General features: G+C 38.0%; 2 protein-coding genes across 3 annotated transcripts in view; one reads left to right on the top strand and one right to left on the bottom strand.

The window, feature by feature from the left end:
* LOC133614488 (leucine-rich repeat and fibronectin type III domain-containing protein 1-like protein) overlaps positions 1–13,702 on the top strand; it is a 93,822-nt gene extending 80,120 nt beyond the window's left edge. Inside the window, exons 7-12 of one of the 2 annotated variants that reach the window (XM_061972480.1) lie at positions 3,640–3,852; positions 3,928–4,238; positions 4,328–4,511; positions 4,578–4,806; positions 7,595–7,821; positions 13,242–13,702. In XM_061972480.1, the coding sequence (XP_061828464.1) occupies positions 3,640–3,852; positions 3,928–4,238; positions 4,328–4,511; positions 4,578–4,806; positions 7,595–7,710 (1,053 nt within the window). In that variant the 3' untranslated portion in view covers positions 7,711–7,821; positions 13,242–13,702. The remainder of the gene's footprint in view (positions 1–3,639; positions 3,853–3,927; positions 4,239–4,327; positions 4,512–4,577; positions 4,807–7,594; positions 7,822–13,241) is intronic. The other variant, XM_061972481.1, reaches the window with a different exon arrangement.
* On the bottom strand, positions 13,612–14,730 carry LOC133614489 (olfactory receptor 52L1-like). The gene has a single exon (XM_061972482.1). It carries the CDS (start codon positions 14,684–14,686, stop codon positions 13,694–13,696), a length of 993 nt encoding a protein of 330 aa, XP_061828466.1. The 5' UTR covers positions 14,687–14,730; the 3' UTR covers positions 13,612–13,693.
* Positions 14,731–20,403: the final 5,673 nt, after the last annotated feature.

The raw sequence follows: 20,403 nt of genomic DNA, 5'->3' as shown, positions 1-20,403 counted from the left end.
TGTAAAATTTGCTAAAAAAAAAACTAGAAAAGCAATTTCGATTGAAATTGCATATGAATTCTGAAAAACTGAAGCCGAACTGAAATGCTAACTGTTTTCAGGCTAGCCAGATAGCATCAGGTAAGAAAAAAATACAACTTTGTTCATGCTAGCGTTAGCATACATCAATTACCAAAATATATGCCTCTGAAGAGTATATTCACAAATTAGCAAAATATATAAGTCTGAGGCGCATGTTAGCAAAATTTGATACATGATGTTAAATACTAACAGTTAGCAATTGTCCCTGTTTGTGTCCTCCGTGCAATCCCCGTGCAATCCCACCCGAACCCAATTAAATGAGGTTACTATGGCAACCGCACCATAGCAACGGTCCCATCCCTGTCAACACTTCCTGGTTCTCAAAAGGAAGTGGGCGGAGCAATCTGCCGAAAAGGAAATTCAGCATGAACAGAGGCCAGCAATCAATTAGAGAAAACAAAATAAAAACAATATAAACAAATAAGGAAATTTGGCTCCAACGCTTAGTTTAATAAGTTGACATGCTAGCAATTAACTAACATTAGCAAATACAATTTAAACCATGGAAGGGTGCGAAATGGTTGTGAAATGTTGAAGTCGTCAAACTTTTCACTGGAGAAAAAGCAGGAATTTTCGGGGTGTAAAAAGAAAGCACTTATCGATCACTCCAGCAGCACTGAGAGCGGACTCAGCCAAACTACCTTTATGCCAATAAAGCAATTCACTCAAAAAAACGCTCCAGCATAAGTCAAGTAAGGCTCTACTTATCCAAAATTGTTGTAGCTTGATGCTAATATACATTGGCTTTGCCATTGACATGATACTGATTAGCATTAGCGATTTTACAGGGTGATGTCAAAACCGCTAAATGTGTTACTGAAAACTACGACTAAGATGCACGTTATAATCAAACAGCTGGTGTGTATTAAGTACAATACTTACAGTATTAACCCTTTTTGGAGCGCAACAGAAGACAAAATTGACTAGCCAACACACCATAAACTATGCACGACTGCCATCTGACGTCTTGATAATGTATAGCAACTAGAGATAAATGCTTTAAAATGTAATATCGGAAATTATCGGTATCGTTTTTTTTATTATCGGTATCGGATTTTTTTTTTCTTTTTTTTTTTCTTTTTTTATTAAATCAACATAAAAAACACAAGATACACTTACAATTAGTGCACCAACCCAAAAAACCTCCCTCCCCCATTTACACTCATTCACACAAAAGGGTTGTTTCTTTCTGTTATTAATATTGTGGTTCCTACATTATATATCAATATATATCAATACAGTCTGCAAGGGATACAGTCCGTAAGCACACATGATTGTGCGTGCTGCTGGTCCACTAATAGTACTAACCTTTAACACTTAATTTTACTCATTTTCATTCATTACTAGTTTCTATGTAACTGTTTTTATATTGTTTTACTTTCTTTTTTATTCAAGAAAATGTTTTTAATTTATTTATATTATTTTATTTAATTAATTTTTTTTAAAAGGACCTTATCTTCACTATACCTGGTTGGCCAAATTAGGCATAATAATGCGTTAATTCCACGACTGTATATATCGGTATCGGTTGATATCGGTATCGGTAATTAAGAGTTGGACAATATCAGATATCGGCAAAAAAGCCATTATCGGACATCCCTAATTGTAACTTAAGGTCATACTTGCAAATGTGATATTAAAACAAGCAGTTATCACAATAAAAGCCATTATCGGACATCCCTAATTGTAACTTAAGGTCATACTTGCAAATGTGATATTAAAACAAGCAGTTATCATAATCAGCTTATTTTTAAATTTTGTAATGAAAAATGTGATTTTATTATCAAAAACAATAAATATTTACTAACACACACAAAAACACCAAACATTTGAGTACCGGTATCAATTCCCAGGTATCGATTCAAATGCAAACGGTAACCATTCCTAGTGAAAAGTGGGAATTTTTGGAAGTTGGAAAATTGTTTGAATATCCAAAATGTGTTAAGGGCGGAATGTTTGAGACATGTGGGAACTGTGCAAGATTAAAATATTGCTCGTTCATTTTCAATAGAAAAAATGTGGAGGGAAAATTCCTGGTAATCTATGAATTTTGAGACAGCAGACAAAAAAAGGGCGGTATAAGAAGATTGATTAGACTAGATCATGGATTCTCAAACATGCGTCACCAAGTACCACCTCAGAGAACACCTGACTCTCCAAGTACCACCAGAATCACCAACGTTAAAATACAGTAGCGTAGGGCAGCACGGTGGTAGAGGGTTTAGTGTGTCTGCGAAGGTCCTGGGTTCGATCCTGCGCTCGGGATCTATCTGTGTGGGGTTTGCATGTTCTCCCCGTGACTGCGTGGGTTCCCTCCGGGTACTCCGGCTTCCTCCCACCTCCAAAGACATGCACATGGGGATAGGTTGATTGGCAACACCAAATTGGCCCTAGTGTGTGAATGTGAGTGTGAATCTTATTTGTGTTGGCCCTGCGATGAGGTGGCGACTTGTCCAGGGTGTCCTGTTCCACTCAGAATTGAATTCAAAGTCTCCCTGCTAACCCACCAATGCCTCCATGGAAATGCCCCCCTCTACCTCAAAGAACTGCTCACCCCCAAATCCTCCACACGACACCTCCGCTCCGGACAGGCTAACCTCCTCCTACCTACGAGGACAAAGCTACGAACAATGGGAGACCGGGCTTTCTGCTCCGCCGCTCCCAGTCTGTGGAACGCTCTCCCTGACCACCTGAGGGTACCGCAGACTGTGGATGCTTTTAAAAAAGGCTTAAAAGCCCTTCTTTTAAAAAAAGCCTTTTTTATATATATATTTGCATACTAGTTATAGCAATTTGGCTGTTCTAGTTTTTATTTTTATTTATTTATTTATTATCTTTTTATTTATTTATTTATTTTTTAATACACTGTAGCACTTTGAGATTGTTTACTCAATACAAAGTGATTTTTACAAATAAAATCTATTATTATTATTATTATTATTATTATTATTGTACCCCGCCTCCCGCCCGAATGCAGTTGAGATAGGCTCCAGCACCCCCGCGACCCCAAACGGGACAAGCGGTAGAAAATGGATGGATAGGAGGCCTAATTATTCATTAAAAACAAGGCAGAGGTTTTATTTAACAAATATATTTTCATATGTAACGTTGCACACAGTTTGAACAGTAACACCGTGTTTGAATATTTTGCGAAGTGATTCTTTGGCCTACCACTAGATGGAGCCCGCGTACCACGGTTTGAAGTGAAGTGAAGTGAAGTGAATTACATTTATGTAGCGCTTTTTCTCAAGTGACTCAAAGCGCTTTACATAGTGAAACCCAATATCTAAGTTACATTTAAACCAGTGTGGGTGGCACTGGGAGCAGGTGGGTAAAGTGTCTTGCCCAAGGACACAACGGCAGTGACTAGGATGGCGGAAGCGGGGATCGAACCTGCAACCCTCAAGTTGCTGGCACGGCCGCTATACCGCCAGAATCACTGGACTCGATGGATTGATATTGAAAAGTTTGTGCATCACAAAGATGAGCTTTGGTAAAGAAGAGGCGCCCTCTGGTGGCCGCTCACCCTAACCCGAGAGCGACTCTCTTCTGCTGCAGGAGGAGTTTGTGTGCGAGCCGCCCATGATCACGCGCCACACGTCCAAGATGTTTGTGATGGAAGGCCAGGAGGTCAGCCTGCGCTGTAAGTCCATCGGAGACCCGGAACCTTCCACGCACTGGGTCAGCCCCGAAGGGAAGCTGATGGGGAACACTTCCAGAACCGTCTGCTATGAGAACGGCTCCCTAGACATCCTCAAGGCCTCCGTCAAGGTCCCGCGCCTCATAGGTGACCTTTTCCCCCTTCGCCGCCCTCTAATCAACCCCTTGTCCTTGGACCTTTTACAGGATTCCGGAAAGTTCACCTGCATTGCGTCCAACGCGGCCGGCGAGGCCACGGCGCCCGTGGAGCTGGTGGTCAACCCGTCGCCGCACTACGACCCCAAACTGGAGGCCGACCCCGGGCCTTCGGACGTGCCCACGTCCATCAAGTCCAACATCAGCGGCGGGCAGGCGCGCTCCGACCAGCAGCGGGTCAGCGTCTCCGACCTCACGTCCAGCTCCGCCCTCATCAGGTGGCCCCCTCAGAACCACATTCCAGGCGTGCGCATGTACCAGGTCCAGTACAACAGCTCGGCCGACGACATCCTCATCTACAGGTGAGACATCCAAACACACACACACACACACACACACACACACACACACACGCACGTGCACATAGGTCGGCTGACTCCTCCTCCTCCAGGATGATCCCGGCCAATCACAAGTACTTCCTGCTGAGCGACCTGGCGTCCTCCCGCGACTACGAGCTGTGCGTTCTGGCCGTCTACGACGATGGCGTCACGGCGTTGACGGGAACCAAGCTGGTGGGCTGCGTGGCCTTCGCCACCGAGCCCGAGTATGGACGTTGTCACTCCATTCGGGATCAGGTGGGTGGAACCGCCCCATCGTGCTGCGGGGCTTTTTTTTTTTGCTTACGGTGTCTTCTTCCTCAGTTCCTGGGAGGGACCATGATCATCATCATCGGGGGCATCATCGTGGCGTCCGTCCTCGTCTTCATCTTCATCCTCCTGATGAAGTACAAGCTGCACAGCAACCACTACAAGCACAAGACCGCGGCTCGCCACACCAACGTCTGCTCACAGACCAACGGAGGAGGAGGCGGAGCTAGCGTCCTGGCTGTGCATCCCGCCTCCTCCACTGCGGGCCAAGGTGACAAAGGGGGTGGAGCCAATACATTTTTTTTATATATATATATTTTTTTATTTTTTTTTGACACTGAAATTAGGTAACTGAATTTTATGCGTTTTCATTTTGTGAACTACATTTTTTTTTTTTTACATAAAATTATGTCGACAATTTCATTGCATTAAAATTTGTGAGCAAAATTAGTCAAAAAATGCAGTTTGTTCAAATACAATGTTTTTAAAATTCAGTGTGTAAAAATTTGGCGTAAAAGAAATCAGTGCAGTAAAATTCAGTGCTCATAACTCAAGGCTCCAAACTGCAAAAATTTGTGCAATTTTGTTAAAATACAGTATTTTAAGATTTAGTGCATACAAATTGTGTAAGAAAAACAGTGTAGAAACATTCAGTGTGTAAAAATTCAGTTTAAAAAAAAATCAGTGCAGTAAAATTCTGTGCTTAAAACTCAAGGCTCAAAACTTCAAAAGATAGTACGTTTGTTAAAATACAGTGTTTTAAGATTCAGTGTAAAAAAAAATATGTGTAAAAATTCAGTGTGTAAAAAATTCTCTGTAAAAAAAAAAATCAGTGCAGAAAATTCAGTGCTCCAAAACTCAAGACTCAAAACTTAAAAAAATAGTAGGAATTTGTTTAAACACAGTATTTTAAAATTCAGTATGTAAAAATTAATTGTATAAAAATATTGTGTATACAAAATGTGGAGAAAAAAAAAAAAGTCTGTGTAGCAAAATTCAGTGTAAAAATTGAGTGTAAAAAAATTCAAAACTTCAGAACTTAGTACAAGTTTATTTTTTAAATACAGTGTTTTAAAAAAATCAGTGCAGAAGAATTCAGTGCTCCAAAACTCAAGACTCAAAACTTTAAAAATTAGTACAAGTTTGTTAAAATACAGTGTTTTAAGATTCAGTGTAAAAAATATGTGTAAGAAAAACAGTGTAGAAACATTGAGTGTAAAAAGTTCTGTGTAAAAATTATGTGAGAAAAAAAATCAGTACAGAAAATTCAGTGCTCCAAAACTCAAGACTTCAAAAAAACAAAAAAAAACAAAAACTAAAAAATCAATGTTTATAAAAATTCAGTGCAGAAAAAATTCAGTGCTCCAAAACTCAAAACTTCAAAAACTAGTACAAATGTGTTTAAATACAGTATTTTAAAATTCCATATATAAAAATTTGGCGTATAAAAATTGTATGTAAGAAAAAAAAAAATGTGTGTAGCAAAATTCAATGTCTGAAAATTGAGTGTGAAAAAATTCAGTGCAAAAACAATTCAGTACTCAAAACTTCAGAAATTAGTACACATTTTTTAAATACAGAGTTTTGAAATTCAGTGTGAAAAAATTATGTAAAAGAAATTCAGTGCTTCAAAACTCAGGACTCAAAACCTAAACAAAATTGTACAAATTTGTCAAAATAGTGTTTTAAGATTCAGTGTGTAAAAATTCAGTGTAATACAAATTCAGTGCAGTAAAATTCAACAATGAGTAAAATACAGTGTTTTAAAATTCACAGTATAAAATTATGTGTAAAAAATCAGTTTAGAAAAAAATCAATGTGAAAAAATTTGGTGTATAAAAAAACTTGGCGTATAACAATTTGGGGTAAATTATGTAAAAGAAATTCAGTGTAAAAAAAAATCAGTGCTCCAAAACTCAAGACTTTAAAAAAAAATGTAAAAAAAAAAAAATGTAAAAAAATCATTGGGTTAAAAAAATTCAGTGCAGAAAAAATTCAGTGCTCCAAAACTCAAGACTAAAAACTTCAAAAACTAATACAAATTTGTTTAAATACAGTATTTTAAAATGCAATGTATAAAAATTTGGTGTATAAAAATTGTATGTTAAAAAAAAAAAAAAAAAAATGTGTGTAGCAAAATTCAATGTGTGAAAATTGAGTGTGAAAAAATTCTGTGCAAAAACAATTCAGTACTCAAAACTTCAGAAATTAGTACACACTTTTTTAAATACAGAGTTTTAAAATTCCATCCATAAAAATTATGTGACAAAAAAAAATCAGTGTCGAAAAATTCTGTGCTAAAGAAATTCAGTGTAAAAAAAATTCTGTGCAGAAAAATTAAATCCTTCAGAACCCAAGACTCAAATCTTTAAAAAAAAAATGTATATAAATGTGTTAAAATACAGTGTTTTAAAATTCAGTGTAAGAAAAATTCAGTGCAGAACAATTCAGTGCCACAAAACTTCAACAGTTAGTACAAGTTTGTTCAAATAATGTATTTTAAAATTACAGCATAAAAATTCTGTGTAAAAAAAAAAATCAGTGTGAAGAAATTGTATAAAAAAAATTCAGCGCAAAAACTTTTAGTGCTCCCAAGATTCAAAACTTCAAAAAATAGTACAAGTTTGTTCAAATAAAGTGTAAAAAAAAAAGTATACAGTATGTAAAAAAAATTCAACCACTTCCAGTAAAGTAAGACTGAAGCAATCGATCAGCCAATGAGGTGTCAAGTTTGAAGTGGTGCATAACGTGTCACATGACTACAAACATGCCACCTCATTGGCTGATCGATTGCTTCAGTCTTAAGTTTTTAAGCAACAAATATTTCTGGACTGAATTTTTACACAATGAATTTCAAAACACTGTATTGTTCAACAAACTGAATTTTTGCGCGCGCATTTTTATTCCATGAAATTGTCAGTATTATTAGATATAAAAAAATTCAGTTCACAAAATTCAAAACACACAAAATGGAGTTGCATAAATTCAGTGTCAAAAGAGGCTTTGCTTATAAAGACACAAATGAACTTCTATACGTCTCCTAACGGGCCCGTCGCCATCTTGTCTTGCAGGTGCTAAAAAAGGCAGCCAGTCGTCGATGGCGGCAGACGGGGCGAGCGCGTCCCGTCGAGGAACGACTGTTGTGGATTTGGATGCCGCCCACGACGACGACGGCGTGTCGCAATAACGCACAACAAACTGTCAATCAAACCCACAAACCAATACTCCACCTCCCCTCCCCCTTTCTTGAGTTGCTGCTGGCGCCGGGAGCCGAGCTGGTCTTCGCCGCCCCTCACTGGTGAGTTGAATAAGAACATTTGCATATGGACGACTTGTCCAGATTGTTTTGTACAAGATGACTTCTTTATGATGAATGTCCAATTATTCTACGGCAAATAAAATACGAACATCGTAAAGCGGTTAATATATTCCACATATATTTATTGTTATTTATTATTGTTATTCACGCTTTACAATGGAGCAACATTGCTCCCTGCGGGTCTGATGGCTGAACTGCAACCCAACACACACACACACACACACTAACACAAAATAACACGCTTACACAACTACTGCAATGACATTGGAGCAGTCACATGACCTGATGCCTTACACTGCCACCTGCTGGCTGCGGGCTGCCATGCACCTTTTACTGGGCATGTGCTGAGGCAATTTTGGGTAAGGAGACATAGCTCATGCCATAGTCACATAATAAATATTTATATGAATATTATAATAATGAAAGTAGAATATATATATATATATATATATATATATATATATATATATATATATATATAATTATACTAAATATATTTTGATAATTTACAAATAATGTTTTTTCTTTCATTCCAATACACCTTCTGTACATACTGTGTTTTCTTTGTTTTTGTAATTATGCTTATTCTTTATAAAATATACTAATTAAAATCTTTCTCATATGTTGTTAATTGCTTCTTAGATATTTTATAATTTTACTTGAGTTCTTGCTATTTTGGCCTTATTTCTTTAATTACAGTACATGTTTTTGCACCAGTTCACCAAAACAAATTAACAAATTCCTTGTTTGTGTAAATGTACTTGGCAATTAAATGATTCTGATTCTCATAATAAATCTGTAAATATATATATATATATATATATATATATATATATATATATATATATATATATATATATATATATATATATATATATATATGTGTATATATATATGTATATATATATGTATGTATGTATGTGTGTATATTTATACTTACATATACAGTATACACATTTTTACTTATACACACACATATACATATACACATACATATACACTTTTATATACACTTACACATACATATATTTATACACACACATATATACTGTATATGTAGATATACATATACAGTATGTATGTGTGTATACTTATACTTACATATACACACATATACATACATACACATTTTTACCTAAACACACACATATACATATACACTTTTATATTCACTTACACATACATATATTTATACACATACATATATATTTACATACACGTACATACATATATATATATATATATACACACATATATACACACACATATACATATATACTTTTACAAATAATTAATATTAAATAGTAATGAAAATAAGAACAGAAATTCACAAGATGAACTGTCCAAGACGAAAAGACAACTTTTTATGACAATATTTTATTTTCCGTTAATCAATAATAATCATTTCAGTTGGTCTCTGTCCGTTAGCAAAAGAACTCAAAAAGTAATGGACGGGTTTTCATCCATTTTTCAAGTATTCAGAATCAGCGTTATTTTTTAGAATGGTTTTATTGCTTTAATAATGTTGAAAATAGGGAAAAGGAACAACTGCTTAGGCAGATGATGCGTCTGATCCGTATTGCGTTATATTTGTGCCTCAATTTTGAGGTAGCAACAAAGGCAGATTTTGAGCACAAAAAATATATATTTTGCAAGCACTTTGTCTATATTTTTATAAATAAATTAAACTCAAGCGAAAAATAAAATTGGTTGAGCGAATATAAGTGTATTTTGTGCTCAATAAATGTGTTTGCATGTTTGCTATTATCCATACTAACGTGCAATAACCACTGCTTTCCGTGCAGTCAGACACGCCCTCTGCTTTTTTTTTTTAAGCCTGCACAGGAACCAATCAGAGAACTGGACAAACGTACTCTCTGATTGGCTGTGTGGTCTACATTTAGATTGCTTGAAACACTGGTTCCCCGATAGAGACGGGATTTGTGGCTCTTTAAAGGGAGCCGGATCTTGAGGAGTCGTTCAAAAGTCTGGCTCGTTATTATAGTTAGTTGTTTTGTTTTTTTACTTTTTTTTTTTTTTTTAACCAAGGAAACAATCACAAGTACGGTATCAGTTATACAATAAGATATAGATCAGGACAATTAAATGTACACAAATATAACTATTAGTAAGAATTATTTTTGAAATATTGGCTATAATTTAAATTTTTGTTGTTTTCATTGTAAAAAAAATAAATCCATAGGGCAGTGCCATATTTCCATGCTCTGGCAGTGACATCACTAGTTTGAATTTCCCCTCACCCCAAAAAATGTGTAGCATTTCAACAATACAGAAAAAAATACACAAATAATAAGCATAAAATGCATTAATTGATATAACGAGTATAAATAAAACTACAATAAAAATGTGAGTACACAATTATACTACCTAGTGTGTGTACGCTTGAACTACTGTACTTTCGAATGATGAACCAGAAAAGTGAATCTAAATTATTTAAAAATAAATAAAATTTGTAAATAATAATTATTTTAAAACATTTATTTTTTTTAATAGGTAAAAATATTTATTTTTTCATTAAAAAAAATTCAGTGCAGAAAAATTCAGTGCTTCAAAATTCAAGACTCAAAACTTTTAAAAAAAATAGTACAATAAGTGAGAATAAAATGCGTTAATTGATATAAAAAGTATAAATAAAACTACAATACAAATGTGAGTACACAATTATATTACCTAGTGTGTGTACGCTTGAACCACTGTTCTTTACAATGATGAACCCAAAAAGTGAATCTAAATTATTTAAAAATAAATAAAATTAGTAAATAATAATAATTTTAAAACATATATTTTTTATTATGTAAAAAATATTTTTATTTTTTCATTAAAAAAAAAAAAGTTCAGTGCAGAAAAATTCAGTGCTTCCAAACTCAAGATTCAAAACTTTAAAAAAAAAATATACCGGTAGTACAATAAGTGAGAATAAAATGCATTAATTGATATAAATTGTACATATCACTACAAATACGAATGTGAGTATACAATTATACTACCCAGTGTGTGTACGCTTGAACTACTGTCCTTTAGAATGATGAAACTGAAAAGTGAATCCAATTTCTTTTTTTTAATATACCGCCCCAAACACATTTACATTCATTCAAACAAATGTAGTTGTTGCTTGTGTTTAATTTATTTTCAAGATATAGTCCAAATCCAAACCAGCTTCTGGTAATCAGACTCCAAATGTGACTTTTTATCACAATTAGTTTTTTTCCCCCCATTTTAGTGTTTTTTTAATGATTTTTATTTTATTATTTTATCTTTTGTCATTTTAAATGCTTTTAATTAAATTACTTTTTATTGTGGTTTTTTTTATGTGTTTTTTAATTTGGAAGATATGTTTGTTCGTGCAAAATATATTTTTCTATGCTCTAAATCTGCTTTTGGTAACTAGAAATGAGTGCAAAAATATAATTCATAGATGAAAAAGTAACAGACAGATTTTCATCCATCTTTCAAGAAGTGTCTGAAATGGCTTAAGGAAAAAGTCGTAACATGCTGGGAGTCGATCTGGATCATTTCTACTGCGTTACCTTACATTTACTTTACGAGCTTCAACTTCTGAGTGTTTGAGCTGGCGGCCACGCCTCCACCCACAGAGACAACGACAGTGGATGACTTTCATTTTGTTACAGTGGAACTTCAAGCTACGAACTTAATCGGTTCTTCAACATTATTCATAAATCTAAAAGTTTGTAAAGTGATTATACAAATAATTGGCAATTAATTTAGTCATCGATTCGTTGGGTCTATGCTATGCGCATGCGCAGAGGCTACTTTTTTTATTTGTTTATTTTAATTTTTATTTTTTATAAACGCAAAATTTACAAACAGCTGAGAAACAATAATCAAAATAAGTATGGTGCCAGTATGCTGTTCCCCCCCCCCCCCCCCCCCCCCCAATAAAATACTGGAAAGGATAGAAATGTAGTTTGTCTCTTTTATCCGATTATTAATCGTTTAATCGAAGTAATAATCGACAGATTAATCGATTATCAAGTTAGTTGTTAGTTGCAGCCCTAAAATATATATATAATTAAAAAACAGCATACTGGCACCATACTTATTTTGATTATTGTTTCTCAGCTGTTTGTACATGCTGCAGTTTATAAATAAAGGTTTATAAAAAAAAAAAGAATACGTTTCTGCGCATAGCAAAAATCCAACGAATCGATGACTAAATTAATCGCCAACTATTTTCATAATCGATTAGTTGTTGCAGCCCTAATATATATATATATATATATATATATATATATATATATATATATATATATATATATATATATATATATATCTAAATCCTGAAAATATGCAAACAAAACTGTGTTTGGATAATTGATACTTCAAACTTGCATAAATAAATCTTAAGGAATATAACATAACTTGGCTTCTGAGAGCTTCAAAATGTAATGAATAAAATGCTAAAGTTGTTGATAAACAAGCAATTATTTTAATAATTAAATATGGTCATAATATTGTTATGATAATATAAAATTTATTATTTCAAATACGTTTATTTTAATTCTATGGCTGGATGTAATGAGGAGTCAGAAAAAATACAAAAAAAATACAATTAATTTTGATGTTTTTAGCAAAATATAGTAAAAATGTATTTATTTTTTAATTTTTTAAATTAATAAATATATTTATTTTTAGGTAAGATAAACATAATATTACAATTTGTAATATATATATATATATATATATCCATCCATCCATTTTCTACCGCTTATTCCCTTCGGGGTCGCGGGGGGCGCTGGAGCCTATCTCAGCTACAATCGGGCGGAAGGCAGGGTACACCCTGGACAAGTCGCCACCTCATCGCAGTATATATATATGTATATATTTATATATACACACATATAATATACATATATGAATACACATATATATAATATGAATACACATATATATAATATACATATATGAATACATATATATATATATATATATATATATATATGATATACATGTATAAATATATACGCACACACACATAGACATACATACATATAAAACCAACATAACAAGGAGGTAATAGCTCAACGATCTCTTTTTTTTATTTTTATGCAGACAACATTACAGCAAGCTTAAATGTCAACACTAAACACGCACTTACACACAAGTCTCGTTGTTGGCTCCAAAACCAAAAAAACGAAAATCATTTTACCTTGTGTCTGGGAATACTTATAGAATTGTTCATTTTCAGTGTATTCGCTTTAAAAAAACAAAAAAACAATCTGCATTACGGCCGTCAGTAGAGGAAAAAACAATAAATTAGCTGCACCGTTTTAAAAGCCGCAGGGTCCAAAGTGTAGGAAAAAAGTAGCTGCTCATAGTCTGTTCTCAATTAACGTAACGACGGTGTGTCCTCTCCTCAGGTGCCTTGCCAGGTCACATGGTCACGTGCCTCCGATGAGCCCCGAAGTGAAGTGGACCAGAACCAAAAGGAGGTCCGCAGGAGGCGGGCCTAGTACCGCGAAGGACCCATTTGGACTCCTCGGCCGGCGCATAAAAAGGCCAAAGGATTCTTACACTTAGTCACAACACGGAGGACACGCAGACGCAAACTTTTGTGGCAACTTCATCAAGACGTCATCTTCACCCGGACAGTTCCAGATAATCCCGTGCGGACGTACAAAAAGAACCTTGGCGGTGATGATGTAAGCTAATGTACGCCCCGCCCCCTCACTGTCGGCCTCGTCTGTGTTGGTATGTGCCCCCTCCCTCCCGTCTTCTTTGTTGGTTTGATACTCTTGGGTTTGAACACAAACACCACTTGATGCTTTCATAGGAGCAAGCGCGTGGATTTCTAATGAAATAAAAAGTATTTTTATCGGAAGTCGTCCAGTTTGGTGGTCTTCACGCTTGTCACGGGCGAGACCTTGGCGTCTCGGAGTCGAAAGAGGCGGTAGAAGCCGTTCCTGATTTCGGCGGTGCGGACGCCGTAGATGACAGGGTTGGCGGCGGCGGGGAAGACGATGTAGACGAGGCCCATGGCGGTGTTGGCGTCGGTGGGGATGTCGATGTTGAGGTTGTGCGACAGGAAGGTGACGCTGCCCACCAGGTAGAAGCACATCATGACCATCAGGTGCGTGCCGCACTTGTGAAAGGCCTTCCAGCGGTCCTCGCCGGCCGCCGCCCGCAACACCACGCTCAGAATCTTCATGTAGGAGAAGAAGATGAGCGGGATGTCCACGCCCACGAAGCAGGCGATGACGGCCAGGCCTGCCGCTCGGCTGCGCCGCGTGTCGCCGCAGGCCAGGCTGACCAGCGCCATGTGGTCGCAGTAGCAGTGCAGGATGACGTTGGAGGCGCAGAAGTCCAGCGACGCCGCCAGGCCCACCAGCGTCGCCATGACGGCGCCGCTGCGCACCAGCGTGAAGAGCAGCAGCTTGACGAACGCCGAGGAGTTGGCCAGCTCGTGGTAGCGCAGCGGCTGGCAGATGGCGACGTAGCGGTCCAGCGACATGGCCAGCAGCAAGGTGGACTCCACCGACGACAGGAAGTGGGTGGCGAACATTTGCGCCAAGCAGCCGGCCAGCGAGACGCCGTTCCAGTCCAGCAGCAGGCCCAGCAGCGTGCTGGGAGCGATGGCGCTGACCGCCGCCAGGTCCACCGCGCACAGCATGCAGATCAGCGCGTACATCGGGCTGTGCAGGCGCTGCACGCTGCAGATCACGTACACCAGGAGCGCGTTGCTCAGCAGCGCCAACGCGTAGGCGGCGGCCAGCGGCGGCGCCACCACCCACCGGTGCTCGTGCAGGCCCGGGAAGCCACGGAACACGAAGGCGCTGTGCGACGCGTTCTCCCCTGACGCCAACATCGCGGAGTCCGACGTCCTACCTGTGGTCTGTTGGCGTCCACAGAACAACGGGTCACGTCTCGTTTTGTCTTATAACCCAACGTGAAATGTCCCGCGGGGAAGTGAACCCTGAATGCAGCAGTGCTCTGATTGGCCACAACACCCAAATTAAACTCCAGGGTCTCATCAGGCAGAACAGAAATCACGCTATTAACAAACGACGCTCTAATTCTACTCACCTTTCTCAACACAGCGCAGGGATGCCAGCTTGCCAACTAACCCCCCCCCAAAAAATCTAATTTTTAACCACATTTGTATTTTTGTCAACTGGTGAGTCTTTAAGAAGTTGCTCTGTTGTTGCTCCTTCGAGCCAATTATCCACCGCTTCCTGGGAGGACACACGGTTAATTACTCGCCTAACGAGTCTTTTCTTTCAGGCTGCGCTAATGACGACGTTTAAGTCCCATGCTAATGCTACACTGTTGCACGCGTCCTACAAACAAGCTGCTGAGGGAAAGTGGGAACCGGCGAGGTGTGGCGTGAAGGAGGTCGGATGCTCGGGCACGAGGAAACACGAGTTGACGAAGGAGACGAGCCGGTAAGTACAAAGCACTTACTTGCTTCTTTTAACTGTGTTGCCACTAGGGTTGTACAATATACAAGTACCGTATTTTTCGGAGTATAAGTCGCACCGGAGTATAAGTCGCACCTGCCGAAAATGACGCAGTAACGCATCATGTAATAACGGTAACTGAGTTACTGAATATAAAAAATAACCAATAGATTACTATTTACCGCCAAAAGTAACAACGTTACAGTAACGCGTTACAAAAAGTCCCAACACTGCGAGTTTGTGACGTTTAAAGGGGAACATTATCACCAGACCTATGTAAGCGTCAATATATACCTTGATGTTGCAGAAAAAAGACCATATTTTTTTTTAACCGATTTCCGAACTCTAAATGGGTGAATTTTGGCGAATTACACGCCTTTCTAATATGCGCTCTCGGAGCGATTGTGACGTCACATCGGGAAGCAATCCGCCATTTTCTCAAACACCGAGTCAAATCAGCTCTGTTATTTTCCGTTTTTTTCGACTGTTTTCCGTACCTTGGAGACATCATGCCTCGTCGGTGTGTTGTCGGAGGGTGTAACAACACGAACAGGGACGGATTCAAGTTGCACCAGTGGCCCAAAGATGCGAAAGTGGCAAGAAATTGGACGTTTGTTCCGCACACTTTACCGACGAAAGCTATGCTACGACAAGAGATGGCAAGAATGTGTGGATATCCTGCGACACTCAAAGCAGATGCATTTCCAACGATCAAGTCAAAGAAATCTGCCGCCAGACCCCCATTGAATCTGCCGGAGTGTGTGAGCAATTCAGGGACAAAGGACCTCGGTAGCACGGCAAGCAATGGCGGCAGTTTGTTCCCGCAGACGAGCGAGCTAAACCCCCTATCGACCCTAGCTTCCCTGGCCTGCTGACATCAACTCCAAAACTGGACAGATCAGCTTTCAGGAAAAGAGAGCGGATGAGGGTATGTCTACAGAATATATTAATTGATGAAAATTGGGCTGTCTGCACTCTGAAAGTGCATGTTGTTGCCAAATGTATTTCATATGCTGTAAACCTAGTTCATAGTTGTTAGTTTCCTTTAATGCCAAACAAACACATACCAATCGTTGGTTAGAAGGCGATCGCCGAATTCGTCCTCGCTTTCTCCCGTGTCGCTGGCTGTTGTGTCGTTTTCGTCGGTTTCGCTTGCATACGGTTCAAACCGATATGGCTCAATAGCTTCAGTTTCTTCTTCAATTTCGTTTTCGCTACCTGCCTCCACACTACAACCATCCGTTTCAATACATGCGTAATCTGTTGAATCGCTTAAGCCTCTGAAATCCGAGTCTGAATCCGAGCTAATGTCGCTATAGCTTGCTGTTCTTTCCGCCATGTTTGTTTGTGTTGGCTTCACTATGTGACGTCACAGGAAAATGGACGGGTGTATATAACGATGGTTAAAATCAGGCACTTTGAAGCTTTTTTTAGGGATATTGCGTGATGGGTAAAATTTTGAAAAAAAACTTCGAAAAATATAATAAGCCACTGGGAACTGATTTTTAATGGTTTTAACAATTCTGAAATTGTGATAATGTTCCCCTTTAAGTTTATCTGTATAAACCCAGTGGACTTTGAGTCGTCAAGCCGGGTTGGAGTCATGCACTCTCAGATATGATCCCACACGCTGGATAACCAATCTAATGTCATCTATTGTTAGATGTGGAGGCTACAGTCCGGATAAGATCAGTCCGGATAAACACCACGACCATCAGAGTTCTTCCGCCAAGCACACCAAGTTAATGCAAAGAGGGGCTGTTATTTAGTTTAGATTTGTTTATTTATTATCTCTAAAATGTTCTACCTAAAACGATCCCATCAAACAAAGCCGTCCGCACCTCGCATCTCGTCTTCGCCGTTAACTCTTCTTTTCAGCCGCTTCCATTTGTCCAGGAATACGCTGAGGAATGCGATACAAGCTCCTTGTTTTCCTTCCACCTCTTGACAATGGCACACGTCGTCGGCATTATGAATAATTATAGGATAAATGATCGCCGACAATTAGCGTTTCACTAACTTCCGCCCTTCAATATGGATACCCACCAGTGTCTCCATGGAAATGCCCCCCTCTACCTCAAAGAACTGCTCACCCCCAAATCCTCCACACGACACCTCCGCTCCGGACAGGCTAACCTCCTCCAACCTCTGAGGACAAAGCTACGAACAATGGGAGACCGGGCTTTCTGCTCCGCCGCTCCTAGTCTGTGGCACGCTCTCCCTGACCACCTGAGGGCACCACAGACTGTGGATGCTTTAAAAAAAGGCTTAAAAATCATTTGTTTTAAAAAAGCATTTTTATATATATATATATATATATATATGCAAACTAGTTTTAGCTATTCGGCTGTTATAGTTTTTTTTTTTTTTAATCTTTTTATTTATTTATTTTTTAATACACTGTAGCACTTTGAGGTTGTTTACACAATGTAAAGTGCTTTTTACAAATAAAATCTATTATTATTAATATTGTATCGGCAATGCATTGTGGGAAATAGAAAAAAATCCGAACTCCTCCTATTAGCCATAAAAGCTAAATACGGAGAGAGATAAGCTAGCAACTGCCTTAACACGAAACGTGTTTGTAATGTAATATAATAGATAAATAGAGAGATAGCTCTTTAAGTGTCATTGCACAAGTACAACAAAACTTTGTTTTCAGCACAAACCCATTCAAGATTAGACAAACAAACAGTGTACAGGGTTACAGAACAGGAATGCCGATGAGTCTCCACAAGACGCCCCGTAAAGGATGGGTAAAAGGTAAAACGCTGGGGAAGGATGAGTAAAAAAATACAATCTAGACTGGGCTCCTAAGGGGGCCCAGTCTGGAGTGGGAAAAAACCTCCATAGCAAAGCACATATACATATTACAACGTACATCTCGAGATATCTAGCAACAGAGGGAAGGGAGTGCGAGGTCATGATGGTAGGCCGCAGCTCTCAGGCGCTGACCATCCATTCATCGCTCCTATGGGATTTGTGTCAACAATAATTTCTTTTTTTTTTTTTTTTTACAGCATGTTAATACGCATTGTGTTCTGCGTCCTGATTGGCTGAGGGACTGTAGACCATTGTCAATCAGTCTCCTTCATGCCATGTGTCCTGTACAGTACAGAATGCGTACTGTGGTGGGGGATATAATACTGAACAAGTTTTTAATATGGATGAGACAGGCTTATTTTGGAAACGATTGCCCTCTCGCACCTTTATAATGCAGGACGAAGCCAAAAGCGCAGGATTTAAGGCCCAAAAAGATTGTGTGACTCTGGTTATGTGTGGAAATGCTGCAGGCTTTATGATAAAACCCGGGCTTATTTATAGGTCAAAAAATCCTTGAGCCCTAAAAAACAGGTTTTGATTAGAGATGTCCGATAATGGCTTTTTTTTACGATATTCCGATATTGTCCAACTCTTAATTACCGATTCCGATATCAACCGATACCGATATATACAGTCGTGGAATTAACACATTATCATGCCTAATTTTGTTGTGATGCTCCGCTGGATGCATTAAACAATGTAACAAGGTTTTCCAAAATAAATCAACTCAAGTTATGGAAAAAAGTGCCAACATGGCACTGACATATTTATTATTGAAGTCACAAAGTGCATTATTTTTTTTAACATGCCTTAAAACAGCAGCTAAGAATTTGGGACATGCTCTCCCTGAGAGAGCATGAGGAGGTTGAGGTGGGCGTGGTTGGGTTGGGGGGCGGTGTTTATTGTAGCGTCCCGGAAGAGTTAGTGCTGCAAGGGGTTCTGGGTATTTGTTCCGTTGTGTTTATGTTGTGTTACGGTGCGGATGTTCTCTCGAAATGTGTTTGTCATTCTTGTTTGGTGTGGGTTCACAGTGTGGCGCATATTTGTAACAGTGTTAAAGTTGTTTATACGGCCACTCTCAGTGTGACCTGTATGGCTGTTGACCAAGTATGCAGGGCATTCACTTGTGTGTGTGAAAAGCCGTAGATATTATGTGACTGGGCCGGCACGCAAAGGCAGTGCCTTTAAGGTTTATTGGCGCTCTGTACTTCTCCCTATGTCCGTGTACACAGCCGCGTTTTAAAAAGTCATAAATTGTACTTTTTGAAACCGATACCGATAATATCGGCAGTCCCATATTATCGGACATCTCTAGTTTTGATCTTTGGTTTCTTTCTTTAATACAGTAGTGTACTGTAGTGTTGTGCCGATAACAATATTTTGGTACCGGTACCAAAATGATTTCGATACTTTTCGGTACTTTTCTAAATAAAGGAGACCACAAAAAAATTGCGTTATTGGTTTTATTTTAACAAAAAATCTTAAAGTACATTAAACATATGTTTCTTATTACAAGTTTGTCCTTGAATAAAATAGTGAACATACAAGACAACTTGTCTTTTATTAGTAAGTAAGCAAACAAAGGCTCCTAATTTAGCTGCTGACATATGCAGTAACATATTGTGTCATTTAATAATTCTATTTTGTCAACATTATTAAGGACAAATGGTAGAAAATCAATTATTAATCTACTTGTTCATTTACTGTTAATATCTGCTTACGTTCTCTTTCAACATGTTCTATCTACACTTCTGTTAAAATGTAATAATCACTTATTCTTCTCTTGTTTGGATACTTTACATTAGTTTTGGATGATACCACAAATTTGGGTATCAATCCGATACCAAGTAGTTACAGGATCATACATTTGGTCCAGGGACATATTTCCTGAGTTTATAAACATAATATACATTTTAAAAAAACAAAAGAAGGTGTTGTGATGTTGTCCGCCACCCCCTCGCCCCCTGGGGGGTACTTTTCAGAGGCGGTATAGTACCGAAAACGATTCATTAGTATCGCGGTACTATGCTAATACCGATATACCGTATAACCCTAGGTGTACTGTACTTTTTTTTTTTTTAAATCCACAAAGTTTGTTTAAACGAGAGAAGTGTGAAAAAAATGTTCTGAGAAAAGTTTATGAAGTATGTGGTTAGGGGTTTTACAGCCTTAAAACATATATAAGAAATGAAAAAACATATACTGTAAATGAAAAAAATACTGTAAATGAAAAAAAAAAACATAATAAATGAAAAAAAAAAAACTGTAAACGAAAAAACATGCACTGTAAATGAAAAAAAAA

The sequence above is a fragment of the Nerophis lumbriciformis genome, linkage group LG17, assembly GCF_033978685.3.
Source record: "Nerophis lumbriciformis linkage group LG17, RoL_Nlum_v2.1, whole genome shotgun sequence".
Taxonomy (NCBI): domain Eukaryota; kingdom Metazoa; phylum Chordata; class Actinopteri; order Syngnathiformes; family Syngnathidae; genus Nerophis; species Nerophis lumbriciformis.
The sequence above is the reverse complement of the archived record's forward strand: the minus strand, read 5'-3'. Positions and strand labels throughout refer to the sequence as shown.

What these genes read in the sequence shown, in the direction of transcription:
- LOC133614489 (XM_061972482.1), bottom strand. Translation starts at nt 14,686, where the DNA reads ATGTTGGCGTCAGGGGAGAACGCGTCGCACAGCGCCTTCGTGTTCCGT.